Source organism: Crocuta crocuta, unplaced genomic scaffold, assembly GCF_008692635.1.
Source record: "Crocuta crocuta isolate KB4526 unplaced genomic scaffold, BGI_CrCroc_1.0 scaffold218, whole genome shotgun sequence".
NCBI lineage: Eukaryota > Metazoa > Chordata > Mammalia > Carnivora > Hyaenidae > Crocuta > Crocuta crocuta.
In genome coordinates this window covers 8,590,437-8,604,076 of record NW_027533170.1, presented here as the reverse complement: position 1 = coordinate 8,604,076, position 13,640 = coordinate 8,590,437, and the positions used below count along the sequence as shown (strand labels likewise).

At 45.4% G+C, this 13,640-nt stretch overlaps 2 protein-coding genes across 8 annotated transcripts in view; one reads left to right on the top strand and one right to left on the bottom strand.

The window, feature by feature from the left end:
• Window positions 1-217: 217 nt before the first annotated feature.
• On the top strand, window positions 218-9,290 carry HNRNPH1 (heterogeneous nuclear ribonucleoprotein H1). Of its 7 annotated transcripts, none has more exons than XM_077746342.1 (14): window positions 218-313; window positions 794-922; window positions 2,133-2,288; window positions 2,501-2,644; window positions 4,145-4,283; window positions 5,232-5,410; window positions 5,494-5,565; window positions 5,622-5,755; window positions 5,900-6,035; window positions 6,440-6,499; window positions 6,592-6,651; window positions 7,340-7,432; window positions 7,887-7,936; window positions 8,540-8,728. In XM_077746342.1, exons 2-13 carry the CDS (start codon window positions 826-828, stop codon window positions 7,934-7,936), a joined length of 1,320 nt encoding a protein of 439 aa, XP_077602468.1. In that variant the 5' UTR covers window positions 218-313; window positions 794-825; the 3' UTR covers window positions 8,540-8,728. The 7 variants fall into 7 exon arrangements, with proteins under 7 accessions (XP_077602468.1, XP_077602467.1, XP_077602465.1 ...); XM_077746341.1 differs by having other exon boundaries at window positions 6,592-6,681; XM_077746339.1 differs by lacking the exon at window positions 7,887-7,936 and having other exon boundaries at window positions 8,540-9,290.
• A 2,261-nt stretch (window positions 9,291-11,551) lies between these two features.
• Window positions 11,552-13,640, bottom strand: part of RUFY1 (RUN and FYVE domain containing 1) — a 47,156-nt gene continuing 45,067 nt past the window's right edge. The window contains exons 16-17 of the mRNA XM_077746262.1: window positions 13,193-13,270; window positions 11,552-12,159 (exon numbers count right to left, since the gene is read on the bottom strand). Coding sequence (XP_077602388.1) covers window positions 12,013-12,159; window positions 13,193-13,270 — 225 coding nt within the window. The 3' untranslated portion in view covers window positions 11,552-12,012. The remainder of the gene's footprint in view (window positions 12,160-13,192; window positions 13,271-13,640) is intronic.

Sequence of the window (13,640 nt, the reverse complement as noted above, 5' to 3'; positions counted from 1 at the left end):
CATGCAACTAGATCATAAACCGCGGAGGCTCGAAGTTCAATAATCGCGATTGGCGCAAGCGCAAGAAAGCCCAGCGGGTTTATGGAGGTGGGAGGGGGAAAAAAATGAGCCCAAGACGCATGCGCATAATAATATGCTAGCTAGAGGGAGCCCGGCTCATGAAATTACGCATGCGTCTGAGCTCTGTGTGACGCAAGGGGGCGGTGCGGGCACCTAGCTGCGCGTGCGCAGAGCTTGTTCAAAGGGCCTTATTTAGGTTGCGCAGGCGCCTGCTGGCCATTTCTTCTCAGCCACGCCGAAGTGGTGTGTTCAGGTGAGTGTTTGTCGTTCTGTGTTTGCTACCTAGCGGCCCCCGAGGATGTCAATTTTGCGAGGACTGCTTGCTCCCAGCCCTCGGTAGAGCCTGGAGGGCCTTGGCAAGGTGCGGGCTGCAACTAGAAGCTAAGAGCAGTTCGCTGAGTAGCGGCGGGGCCGCCGAGGCCTGCAGGCCGCGTCGACTCTATTGTGTGAGATGTCGGAGGAGGCGGAGCGGAAGCGGCCGCCGCCATTTCCTTGCTTCCACGCTGGCGCTAGGCCAGGGCCCCCTCGGCTTGGGACACCGGTACCTGGTGCCCACAGCGGCTTCGGGGTCCCGGCCGCTGGCCAAGAAGGTGTTAGTGTTGGAATTACTGGGGTCCGGGCGTCCGCACGGGCTCGCCTCTGATTTGGGCGCCGCGGACCGTCGGGTGCCTCGAGGGCGGAGGGCTGTTGAATTTTAACATTTCCCTGTTCTGACTCATCCGTCGCCTTGCAGTCTGTTTGGACGCCAGGACCCACTAAGAGACCATGATGTTGGGCACCGAAGGCGGAGAGGGATTCGTGGTGAAGGTCCGGGGCTTGCCTTGGTCTTGCTCGGCAGACGAAGTACAGCGCTTTTTTTCTGGTGAGTTTGAAGCGGAGGCGGGAGTTCGGGGCCAGAGCCCGCGGGCGCACAGGCGGGNCCCCGCGCGCCCCGCCGGCCGCTGTTACGCAATGGAAATTGCGAAAGCCCCGCCCGCCCTCCGAGCCCTGTTAGGGGAGTGCGGCCTCTCTGGCTGATTTTTTTGTTTGCTTTACCTACGTTTAAGCACCAGTCTTTCTACCGCTATCTTTTCATCTTGAGAAAATTGCTCAGTAGCTGGGCAAACAATAATATTTTGCAAAACCTTGAAGTGTAGCAACTTCCAATTTTGGTTATGTTCTTAAAACAGGGCATTTGACTTGAGAAAGTTAAAATGTCACTTCTTAATTTCAGACAATTTTCCTAATCAAGATTTGGTAATTGTGAAGAGTTCTTGCTCCTCTAGATCTTGATCTGGCTCACTTTACAGTTGAGGACCCTGAAGCCCAGGGAAGTTTTCTTGTCTACATAGCTCTTTCCCAGTATGTAGGTTTCCTGAATAATTTCTACCAAAATGTACTTGTTCTCATTGCTAGTGTGAGTTCAGACTGATAAAGCTGTATTTGGAAGAAATTTACAGGTTTTGGAAGGACACTTGTAGTATTGACTTACTATCTGAATTTAGCCTGGGTAACGGAAAACGACCTGTAAATCGAGAACCAAGTACACTGGAAGCCACCTTGCGGTGAGCAAGACTGGGTTTGGCTTCAGCTGTGCAACTTGGAGCATTTTAACTTGCTAACATTGATCCCCACTTAGGTGAGTATTGGCCCTGCAAATTTGGATTCGCAGGAGAAATTATAATGTTGCTGCTAGTAAGGTAAAACCAAGTGCCCCAGACCAAAACTTGAAACAGTACTCAGAAAATGCCATAAAATCACAAAGTCCAGACTTGACTTTATGAGACATTACAAAGAATGTTTAATGGAGAAGACTTGGAAATGATTTTGTTAAAAAACTGCTTTGGATTTTGAATTTTGTTGATATAATGGGAATATTTCATCTAGGGAATAAGGAAGTTTGGGAGAAGTTAACTGCTTTAAGTACTAGAAAAGAGGCCCTGGGATTTGGTAATTAATATTGCTCATTCTAGGCTTTGCAAAAGCTCCGCTTTGTAGCGGAGGCATGCATAGGCGTTTCATCTGTATCACCCAGAGGTGGTTTTTTTTTTTTTTAGTTTTAAATTCTGTATTAACGGTTGTTTTCTTTCCAGACTGCAAAATTCAAAATGGGGCTCAAGGTATTCGTTTCATCTACACCAGAGAAGGCAGACCGAGTGGCGAGGCTTTTGTTGAACTTGAATCAGAAGATGAAGTCAAATTGGCCCTGAAAAAAGACAGAGAAACTATGGGACACAGATATGTTGAAGGTTTGATTTATGTTGCCCTAGTAACAGTAAATAAAAGCATTAAACACATAGAGCTCTATCTTACCCCTTCTGAATTTTAGGTATTTGACCGCATGGAAATGGTCATCTAAGGGAGTTTATGGCAGCTCTTCCTAGATTATCTAAAGACCCAGGAAGTCTGAACTTCGTTCCCTGACTTTCCAAAATTGACTAATTCTAAGCACCTCTTTCAGTATTCAAGTCAAACAACGTTGAAATGGATTGGGTGTTGAAGCATACTGGTCCAAATAGTCCTGACACGGCCAATGATGGCTTTGTACGGCTTAGAGGACTCCCCTTTGGATGTAGCAAGGAAGAAATTGTTCAGTTCTTCTCAGGTATGTAGTTGTGTTTGTTACTGAGCAGTGAGTTTCTGGTTAGCTTCTGGCAACATGTGATTTAATAGACCTTAAAGTTGAGTAGCTTAGATATTAAACAGGTGTGAGTATATTCAGGTGAATTAAATATTTTCTTCTTCCTGGAGACCTTCAAATAATTTAAGCCCATCTTAAAGGTGGAAATTAAGTACTTTGAAAATGCTAACTTTGCCTATATTTAGTATTGTAGTTCAGAGTAGATCTTTGAGGATTGTCCTCAACAGCTTAACTACTTCCTCACAATGCTGTTCAGCAATGTACTTCAAGTTAAAGGTAAGATCCCTTAACATTAGATTAGTATGAGTTAGGTTGTTGTAATTTATGGCAAGTGCCTGTGTTTTAAGACAAATTGGGTCATGGGCCCAGAAATGTCTCTAATGGCCTAATTCTTAGTGGGGGAGAAAAGTAATTTATGGAAGCAACTGGTTGTTTTAGCCAGGGAATTATGAAGTTAAAGTCAGTCTAATGTAAGAGTAGTTTGAATGTAGTCTCAATGTCTGAAAGACAGAAAGTATTTTGAAATTGTTCTGGGCCTAAAGTATTTGAATGTTTTTATGCTGAAGAGCTGATAAAATTGCATGTGTAGCAGAATGTTAGATCATATATTTTAAGTACTATTTTAATACTCGTGATAAGTGGAATTAAGAAATCCTTTCATGGTTCAGTATAGTATGTATTAAAATCTTGACTTAGATGTGTATCAAGTCCTAATATTTTGCCAGAATTCTTGAAATCAAGTCTGTTTTGATTGTTTTTGTCTAAATTGGTGAGAATTGAATGCTATCTGTCAACGTTAAATATGAACATAATTTCATATCTTCTAGGAAAGTGCTTTAAGCCCTTTTTGTAAGCTTGGGAATGTATCCACGGAAAGGATTTTTCATAGACGGAATTTCCAGAAGTGAATCATACTACTGTTAGAGCATAAGAGTGCATGATTGTGCTGTGTAGATCAGTTGTTTGTTGAAAAGTTTAGATTGTATGTTTGTCAATTATATGACTTAAGCAATGTTTCAATTTGTATTTAAAATGTGTAAATGTGTAATTTTTTAAAAGTTGAAGTTCCACTAACTTAGAACATTGAAATATAAAATGAGGTAAAAGGTGTGTTTTAAGTAGAGTAACTGTTGTATTTAATGCTTGAAACTTTATTAAACTTTTGTGTAATTCTCATCTTTAATTTGCATAGATTAGTGTGTTAATTGTTGAATTCTTAATGCATCCTGTGTTCATGTTTTTTTTTCTTACATATTGTGCCATGGGGTGTGTTAAGAATTGAGTTAATACTTTGTAATAATGGAACTTCATATTACAATGCATATGTAAAAAAATACTTGTTGAAAGCATACCGTTCACCTAAAGTTAAAATTCTGGTTTATTTAAAGCTATAAGAAGAATCATTTCTGGGCTTGTGATGTTAATATTGCCCCCCTACTGGGGTTATTTGTCCTTGGGTTGAAGGGTTGGAAATCGTGCCAAATGGGATAACATTGCCGGTGGACTTCCAGGGGAGGAGTACGGGGGAGGCCTTCGTGCAGTTTGCTTCACAGGAAATAGCTGAAAAGGCTCTAAAGAAACACAAGGAAAGAATAGGGCACAGGTGGGGATGGATGGTTGGTTGGATTTGTCACTTTTCTTATGGTAAACAATTAAATCCATATTCTCTCTGCTTAGAAGAAAGAAATCTATTTTTGAGTCCCAGTTAATTGATGTTTGGCCATTATTTTCAAATTCCTACATTAAAATCCCATGAAACATTCAGACAACAGTTTAGGTTTTAAAATTGTCCCCAGTTAATTTGGTCTCCCTTACAATACTGTAAGATTCCAAATGCTAATCAATAGAGTTGAGAGACTATGGCTTTAAAAAATGTTAATGCAAACCTGGCTTTAGCTGTAATAACACCCACCTAGTAAATTAATATTACCATAAGAAAATGTGATACTTTCTGATCTTGTTTTTAAAGTTGAAATGCAACAAACTTTTTCTTGCTGTATAAATATTCTGCATATGTATTAATAAGCATAGCTTTCAAGAAATTGTCACAAAAGGTTTTATTCTCTTTGCTTGTGACTATTTTTCATTGAAGCATGCGCTTACCTATGCTGATTCCTACTAAAAGCATAGGCTTGGGGTATTATTGGCGAAAGGAAATGTGTAGTGTGGGCTAGACTGTTGGTGGAGGCTGGCTTTTTAGCCCACTTGCTATACATGCTGCCAATGGATTTAAGACATGAAATGTTGAAAGTTGAGTGGAATTCGTTCCCTCCTAAAACACTTTTATTTATAGTACTCCTCTCTACCCCTAAGGTTGGGCTCTCTGCCTCAGAGGAGTGAATTGTACTCTATAAATATAGTTTACGTTAAATCTTACAATTGAGTGAATTTCTGGTCATTGCCTATGCAAATATAAGAAATCTGGCTTTAAATATTAGTCAGTTTCATGGCTATGACTACATTGTTTTCTTGTGTAACTAAATACCTGTATGAAATGAACTAATGTTTTCTCTCCCTTCCCCATCCCCTTCCTTCGTGAACAATGCTTTAGGTATATCGAAATCTTTAAGAGCAGTCGAGCTGAAGTTAGAACTCACTATGATCCACCACGAAAGCTTATGGCCATGCAGCGGCCAGGTCCCTATGACAGACCTGGAGCTGGCAGAGGGTATAACAGCATTGGCAGAGGAGCTGGCTTTGAACGCATGAGACGTGGTGCTTATGGAGGAGGTACGTCAGAATACGCAGGCATCACAAGGTCTGTTCCTTGTGTAACTGTTTTCATTGGATTGATTGTACTTCTTGTCTTTCAGGTTACGGAGGCTATGATGATTATAATGGATATAATGATGGCTATGGATTTGGGTCAGATAGATTTGGAAGAGGTAAGGTAAGAATTGAATTTCTCAACTGAAGGATACTTACACTCTTGTCCATCTAGACCTCAATTACTGTTTTTCAGGAATGTCTGATCACAGATACGGGGATGGTGGCTCTACTTTCCAGAGCACAACAGGACATTGTGTACACATGCGGGGATTACCTTACAGAGCTACTGAGAATGACATTTATAATGTAAGTGTAAGATAAACTTACAGGCTGTCTATTTCAGGAGAGCAGTAAAAACTTGGTTCTTAGTCTAAGTGGAACAGTATGCTATAAATTTTTTGTGCCAATAGAGATTTGACTTTATTCTCTGAAATCCCTTCTATTTATCAGTTCTTCTCACCTCTGAACCCTGTGAGAGTACATATTGAAATTGGTCCTGATGGCAGAGTAACTGGTGAAGCAGATGTTGAGTTTGCAACTCATGAAGATGCTGTGGCAGCTATGTCAAAAGACAAAGCAAATATGCGTAAGTGAGACTTAAGTGTATTGGGGATCTCTTTACAGATGATTGAGTGACCACTGATAGAGAAATAGTAAGGGTGTATGAGAAATTTTGTTGTGATAATGGGTTAGTTCTTTGTGTTTAAAAAGTGTGGGTTTTAAAAATTAGTGTGATTGGAAGGGGTTTGTGGTAAGAACATGAACTTGAATTAATTATGTTCTTAACTGACAAACTTCATGTAGATGAATGTTTAAATCAAAAGGCTGGTTTTTGAAACCTGCATAGTTAGTTGCCTGAGAAGCAGCTAGGATTTTTTTTTACCAAAAGAATTTGAAGTTCACAGATCTACTTGTTTAAGAACTTAAAAGTGCTTAACTTTTTTTCTTTCACCAACAAACACTTTCAAACTTTTTTTTTTCTCATTTCAGAACACAGATATGTAGAACTCTTCTTGAATTCTACAGCAGGAGCAAGCGGTGGTGCTTACGGTAGCCAAATGCTAGGAGGCATGGGTTTGTGTAAATATCACTTTAGTGTCTTTTTTTTAAGCTAACCTTGTATGCCTTTTCTCTCATTTCAGAACACAGATATGTAGAACTCTTCTTGAATTCTACAGCAGGAGCAAGCGGTGGTGCTTATGGTAGCCAAATGATGGGAGGCATGGGCTTGTGTAAATATCGTTAGTTTTTTTAAAAACCAAAACATATCTATATAAGTCGATTATATAAGTTAAGTTAATTTATATTTTAATGAGTTTAGCAATAATTCAGTTAAGCAAAGAGTTTTCGATTTGAATTGTGTGGCTTTTTAAAATCCTTGTGAGTTACATAAAACTAGATAATTTTAAGTACTTTTGGGGGAGGGGATGGCAGAAACTAGTTGAACTGTCTTTATGAAGTAGAAGTTTAAAATGAATACTTAGTAAAAAGCACGGGATCAATAAATTTTTGGGCGTGGTTAGTTGGGCATAAGTAGGTGTTCAGTGATAACCTGTGTATTGACATAACCTTAACTATAAATTATGGGGGTCAATCCCCACTAAATCTTGTTATGCAGTATCCTAAGGTCTTTTCAGAATGCCTCTACTTTATGGAATCATGTGGATTTAGTCCTGCTGATGTGCATACTGTTGGCCTTTCGGTTTATAAATGACTAGTTATTATAACGATAGGTAGTTTTGGTCATAGGCAATAGGCAGAAGGAGGCAGAGGATTATAGTAATATTGAGATCAAGACTGGAAAATCATAGATTTAGAATTACAAGCCCGGTACCACCAGGTACCACATTACATATGGAACAAGGTTCTAATGTTCTCTTAACTTAACAGCAAACCAGTCCAGTTATGGCGGCCCAGCCAGTCAGCAGCTGAGTGGTGGTTATGGAGGTGGCTATGGCGGCCAGAGCAGCATGAGTGGATATGGTAAGTGTGTTTTTCTGTATACTGGAGATAAGTTTTAGGCAGATTTCTTTAGTTGGGGGAATATGCAGGCTCCTTTTTGGTGAAAATGGGGTTAATAAATATGCTTTTGATCCAAATGTAACTTGTTCTTTTAATAGCTTAATTTTCAGAACCAATCTTTGGGAGGGGGAAGTGTTCTATAAATTAGTCATTGCAACTTGGAATAATGTCGAGCCAGAAAACATCTGCCTCCATTTATTAAAAAATTATTGATTTTTTTTTTTTTCTTTTCGTTAGCATTAAATCCATTTTAGATGGAGGGAGAATTTTATATAGTAGAATGGTGGTTGGGTTCAGGACCGTATTTACTAGTCAGTTTTATCCTAGGATTGCTTTTATTTGATTTTTTTTTTCAATTGGTCTAAAGAATGGTGATTTTGGTATTATAGTCTTACCCTACAAAATCCTTTTGCAGACCAAGTTTTACAGGAAAACTCCAGTGATTTTCAATCAAACATTGCATAGGTAAATATTTTCTCAAAAAATATAATTTAAATTCCCAATAGCAAATACTGATATGTTGTAATAACACTATTTCTATAGCAGTCAATGGCTCTGACTTAACTCCATGGAGGCTGCCATTTTGGGCACAGTGAGTTGCCTTTTAGTCCAACTTTTGTCGTCTCACTTCCTGCCCACCATGAATAGGAAAAGCAAGAGAGACTGCCCCTGTCCTCCCTATTCATATATGCCATTCGATGGACACATTGTGAATGTTTATGGTAAAATTTTTTTTTTAAAATGCCTTGTTTAGCTTTAAAAACGACATGAAGTAATTTTGCAATTTTTGAAAAACACTAGTTTTCCTTTAAACTTAATTTTCTATGTTGATCCTGAAGCATCCAATTAAATGGTAGCACGAGAGTCTGGCAAGTTGGTACTGCAGAGAAAAGGGGTTAATTGAGACTTGTTTGGAGTCGGGAGTCCCCTTTCCCAAACATGCTTCTCGCCACTTGGACAGCAGCCATTTGTACTCGTATACTTTTTAAACTTTTTCTTGGAATGCTATATTTTATTTGACTGATAACCTGATAATTCTCCTGACTTGTCACCTTGATCTCTTTGCAGGCAGCCAAGGAGCAGTGAACAGCAGCTACTACAGTAGTGGAAGCCGTGCATCTATGGGAGTGAACGGAATGGGAGGGATGTCTAGCATGTCCAGTATGAGTGGTGGATGGGGAATGTAATTGATCCTGATCACTGACTCTTGGTCAGCATTTTTTAAAGAAAAAAAAGTTTAACAGTTTTGCAATACAAGCTTGTGATTTATGCTTACTCTAAGTGGAAATCAGGATTGTTTTAAAGACTTAAGGTTCAGTATTTTTGAACACAAACATTCTAGGATGTAACAACTGAGTAAACTATAACTGTTAAAACAATTTTCAGCTTTTCTCTAGTTATATTGTAGGATGTACTTAAGCAGTAAGTGTATTTAGGTTAAAGCAGTTGAATTATGTTAAATGTTGCTCTTCTACCACATTACATTGAACACTGTTTGGATGCATGTTGAAAGACATGCTTTTTTTTTGTAAAACTCAATATAGGAGCTGTGTCTACAATTAAAAGTGGAAACATTTGGCATGTTTGTTCATTCTAGTTTCATTTAATAACCTAAGGCACGTAAGTTTAAGCTTTTTTTTTTTTTTTAAGTTAAGGGGGGGAAATTTGAGACGCAATACCAATACTTTAGGATTTTGGTCTTGGTGTTTGTATGAAATTCTGAGGCCTTGATTTAAATCTTTAATTGTATTGTGATTTCCTTTTAGGTGTATTGCGCTAAGTGAAACTTGTCAAATAAATCTTCCTTTTAAAAACTGCACTTTGTCTTGTCTATGCTTCAGTGTCATGTGGACTGTTTCTTGGTGCTCTATTCCTGCCCCGGGGCGTAGGTGACAGTGGCCCACGTCTCTGGCTGTGACAGAGAGGCTTGGCAGATGAGGCTGTTGTGTAGATGTCGTCAGACTTCTCTTCCCTCCGGTGCAATTGAAGGTAAATGGAGCTCATGGGGCCCTTGTGGAAGGGCTGTTTGGCCTGGCTGCACAGGACCTAACCTGAACCGCCTCTGGCTCGCTAGGTGCTTGCACGAAACACAGGGAGAGGCGGAAGTGCTCACTGCATGTTCTGCATGTCCGCGGAGGCCTGCCGCAGGCATGGCCGAGAAGGAAGTGCCAGAGCTAGCAGGGGACTGATCAGGAGCTGCCCTTCCTGTTCTGGTGGCATCCCCGAATTCTTGCCTACGTGGGGTTTGGGGTGTCTTCTAGAAGGAGCTAGCCCTCTTAAAAGGTGTGATTCCCAGCGTCCCTTCAGTACATGCTTAACACTGCAGACTCCGCTTCAGCTGAATTGAGGATGTGAAGCCACTTTCACTTGCTTGTGACTGCTGGAGATTGTCCCCTTTCATCTTGGGTGAGCTTTGGTTATAATCCTAGCGGTTTCTAAGCATCTGTAGATGGCAGCATTGCACAGAAACACACGAGAGGCCCTGCAGGCCCTGCAGACCGACCGGTGCTGTCCCACAAGGACTGGTGCTGTCCCACAAGGACCGGTGCTGTCCCACAAGGCAGAGGGGAGCGGCCTGTAGTTGGCATGGGGCGGTGTTCCCAGAATCCTTAGCCTGTCTTCTGGGTTAGAGACCTGGCTCGCAGGGGAGGCCATCTTGCTTCGGTTTCAGCTGTGGTCTGCACCGTGCACGCCCCTAGCATTTTGGCTGAGTTCCTTGGTGTCTGTNCCCTTCCTGGAGTAAGGCTAAGCTAATCCAGAACAGTCTGCCTTGTGAAAAGGGAGTCTTGACCATTCTGGCTCGTTGGAACCTTGTGCTCCATCGACCTGCACCACCCAGGTGCTTGTTAGAGCAGAACCTCCAGGTGCTGTCCGGAGGTGCGCCCCCATCCCTGGCTACCTGACCTGTGCACTTAAGCTTGAGAAGCATTGCCTTAAGACCACTGTCCCTCGTTGCCCAGGTCAAGAAGGTCACCCTACCACAGCCTGAGGATTCTGGAGTTCATATTTGATGAGGTGGGTAGGAAAGTTCTGCCTCACTGCAACTTGGCGCGAGGGTCTATTGTGAGTAACACCTGAGTGTCTGTTGTTTCTGGGCGGGGAGAGGGAGGTTGGGAATAGAAAGTTGGTGTGAAGGAAAGAGCAGAGAGCTGCACAGTGGTGGGAACATTCCTACTTAGTGGTCAAAACAGGAGTCTGGAATTCTTCCTTCTCTGTGTGGGCACGTGAGAGCCTGGAAGTGAGGTGACAAACCCAAGGCTCCCCAGCGAGCTGGAGTCCAAATTGGGTGCACTGAAAACCGGGTGCCACTCTGCTGCCAGATCAGTGTGGGGTGTGGTTCAGGATAGAAGCACTTCAGAAACCTCTGGGTGCTGGAGATTTAGAAAGCTGCTCAGATGAAATGAGAGAAGGAAGGGGAGGTGTCCCCTTGGCCGCTGCTTCCACTGCCATCTACTTCCTGATAGGCCCCTACCTCACAGAGCCACCCAGGTTTCTACCTCGGTCTGTCCCCCTGACCCCACAGTTGTGTTTAAGGGAGCAGCACGTGTGGACTCTGAGCCAGGCTGTGGGGAACCTTCTGTAGGGTAAGAGCCCAGGAAGGAGGAGAGCCAGGGCCTTGAGCTGAGCAGGCAGGACTGGGCAGGGAGCACAGGGAGTCTCTGGAGGGGTGGGGGGAGAAGGCGGAGGCTCGGCCAGACAGCATTACAGCACTTGGGCGGGGGCGGGGTGAGCTTGTGCTGAGCCCATTGCCACAGCTGAGTGCAGCCATCCCAGCCCTACTCTTGAAATTCAGTAAGGACTACCTGGCAGGGGCCTCCCACAGGCATCTTCCTCTGCAGTCCACTTGCATACAGGACGAGCTTCTGAGCTTCGGTGAGGGGTGTGAGGTCACTTCCTCCAGGCCTGTTGGACTCAATGGCCCTTCTCGTTGTCAGCTCGCGGCCTGGGCACAGTCTGTACGGGAACCCGGCAGGCTCACCTCAAAGGCAGCTGCCCTCCTTGAGGGCCTTTAGTCCCTGCCCCGAGGCCGCCCCCAATCTCGGTGACACGGACACAGTACCTATGCTCTCTGCACCGGAGTGAAAAATAAACGATTTTATTGCAGGTCCAAAGACACATACTCATAAGGGTGTGATGTGGCAGACCTCTGGCCTCTGAGGTGGGAAGGCACAGTGAGGGGGCACACTACCGGTCGCTAACTACACTAGTACAACTGCCGTAAAACTAGGCAATTTTTGAAAAGTGAAAAATGACAGTAGCAAAATCATGAAGTTACATCGGAGCCAAAGCCAGTGACGTAGCTGAGTGGTAAGGAAGCGTTTCAACCCAGACAGGTTAGCAGACAAAGACGGTTAACTCCACACAGTCTGGGAAGGAGGCGTGTACCTTCCAGGCCGCCATGCTGGGTGTACAGCCCGCCAGGATCGCGTCCCTTCCAGATGCTCCTGGGAAACCAGCTTCCCCAAGCTCCTGGGCATCCCCCCCCGAGACCCACACAGAGTTTGGCACTGTTCCGAGGCTGCGTTGCGACGCCCGCGGGCCTAGGAGCCGGTGGATGAGGAGCAGCGCTGCAGGAGCAGCGTGTGGCAGCTGTCGCACACACGCACGGGCTTGGGGTAGGAGGGCAGCGCCAGCTCGTTGCTGGAGCACGTGTTGCAGAAGATGTGGCCGCAGTTGCGGCAGTGGTGCTGCAGGACAGAGAGGCCGTCAGGGGTGGCATGCCTGCTGTGCTCCCCCGTCCCTACACCCGCTCTGTTCTCACAGCCTGTGCAAGTCTGCCTGAGGCGTTACGATCCCTCCCCCGGACGCAGGCGTCCGTTTGGAAGGGGTCTTTGCAGACCTTCGTTTCTGCGGTCCTGTGTCGCTGCGGGCCGCAGAATGGTGGAGGGGGCACGCGCGGGCATCACCCTCTTCCTTCAGAACGTGCTTCCAGGGGCTGGGAGCCTGGGCTCAGTCCCTGCGGTCCCTGCACTCCGGGGCGGGCCTCCGGGATTCTTTAGCCAGCCGGCCCCTCCTGATGGGCGTCTTTGTGAGGAGCTGCCTAAACCTTGGGCAAGACGCCGAGACTAGGATCCATGTCGCTTCTGCCAGGAGCCCTCCCGCATCGGGCCGGACAATGGACCTCGGCCAGGCCATTCACGGGTGGGGACACAGAGGCCCCAGCAGGCCTTGTGGAAAAGCAGGATCTCAACAGCAGCCTTGGATGGCTGTTTTGCCACAGGGCAGTGGGTTTGGGAGTTTTGTCCACAGAGGCCGTTAGCAGGGATGACGGGCACGCGCACCTGCATAGTGGGGGGCGGGCTACTGCTGGGCGTGGGGGTTTCCAGTTTGGCTTGGAAATTGGTCACCCAAAGCCCTGTCAGCGGTGGACCAAAGGTACAGGACCTTGTGTTCCAGGTTCCTGGAACCTGAGGGCAGGCTACACACTGGCAGAGACAGACCTACCAGGGCACTGGCCCCGCCCAGATGCCAGTGCGCTTTTGGTGCCACCTGGGTGCCTGTCCTGAGACTTGCTGCCCACAGGTTCTCTAGAGAGAGTTTTGGCCTCCCTTAGCCAGATGTTGGTCCTGTTGCTTAAAGCGAACTTAACAGTGATCCGTGCACCTCCACTAGCCCTGTGCACAAGCGGGGAAGCCACCTACACGCACCAGCAGACCAGCAAGTGTGATCACAGTGCGGGGCCCAGTGCCACGGGAAGGGTGGGAGGGGAGCCCCACGTACCTTTCTTCGGGAAATGGAGAACTCCTTCTCACACTGCTTACAGTGCGTCGCTTCGTCGTCTTTCAGCCACGTGTGGCCCTGGGCAGGAGAGAGTGCAGAATCCCAGGTTACCGCCTGGCTCCTGATGGACCTCGGATGGCACAGCATCAGCGGACTGCCGCCTCTCTCATAGCACCTTTGGAGGGACACCAGACGGGGCCTCCTAGGGCCTCCCTGCTCTGACCGCGGCCCATGTGCTGTCCTCTGGCCCTGGCTTCCCAGCCCCTGCAGTTCCACCCCGCCCCCCCAACCCCAGCCTCCAGTCTGATTCCCCAGCAGAGGTAATGGGAGTCAGCATCTGATGCCTGCAAACCGAGCCTGGCTGAGCCGGTCTCCACAGTACCCCCCCACCGCTGAACTGGCGGGAGGGGGAGGGGCTAGCCTGGCCAGCTAGACCATGCCTGCGACA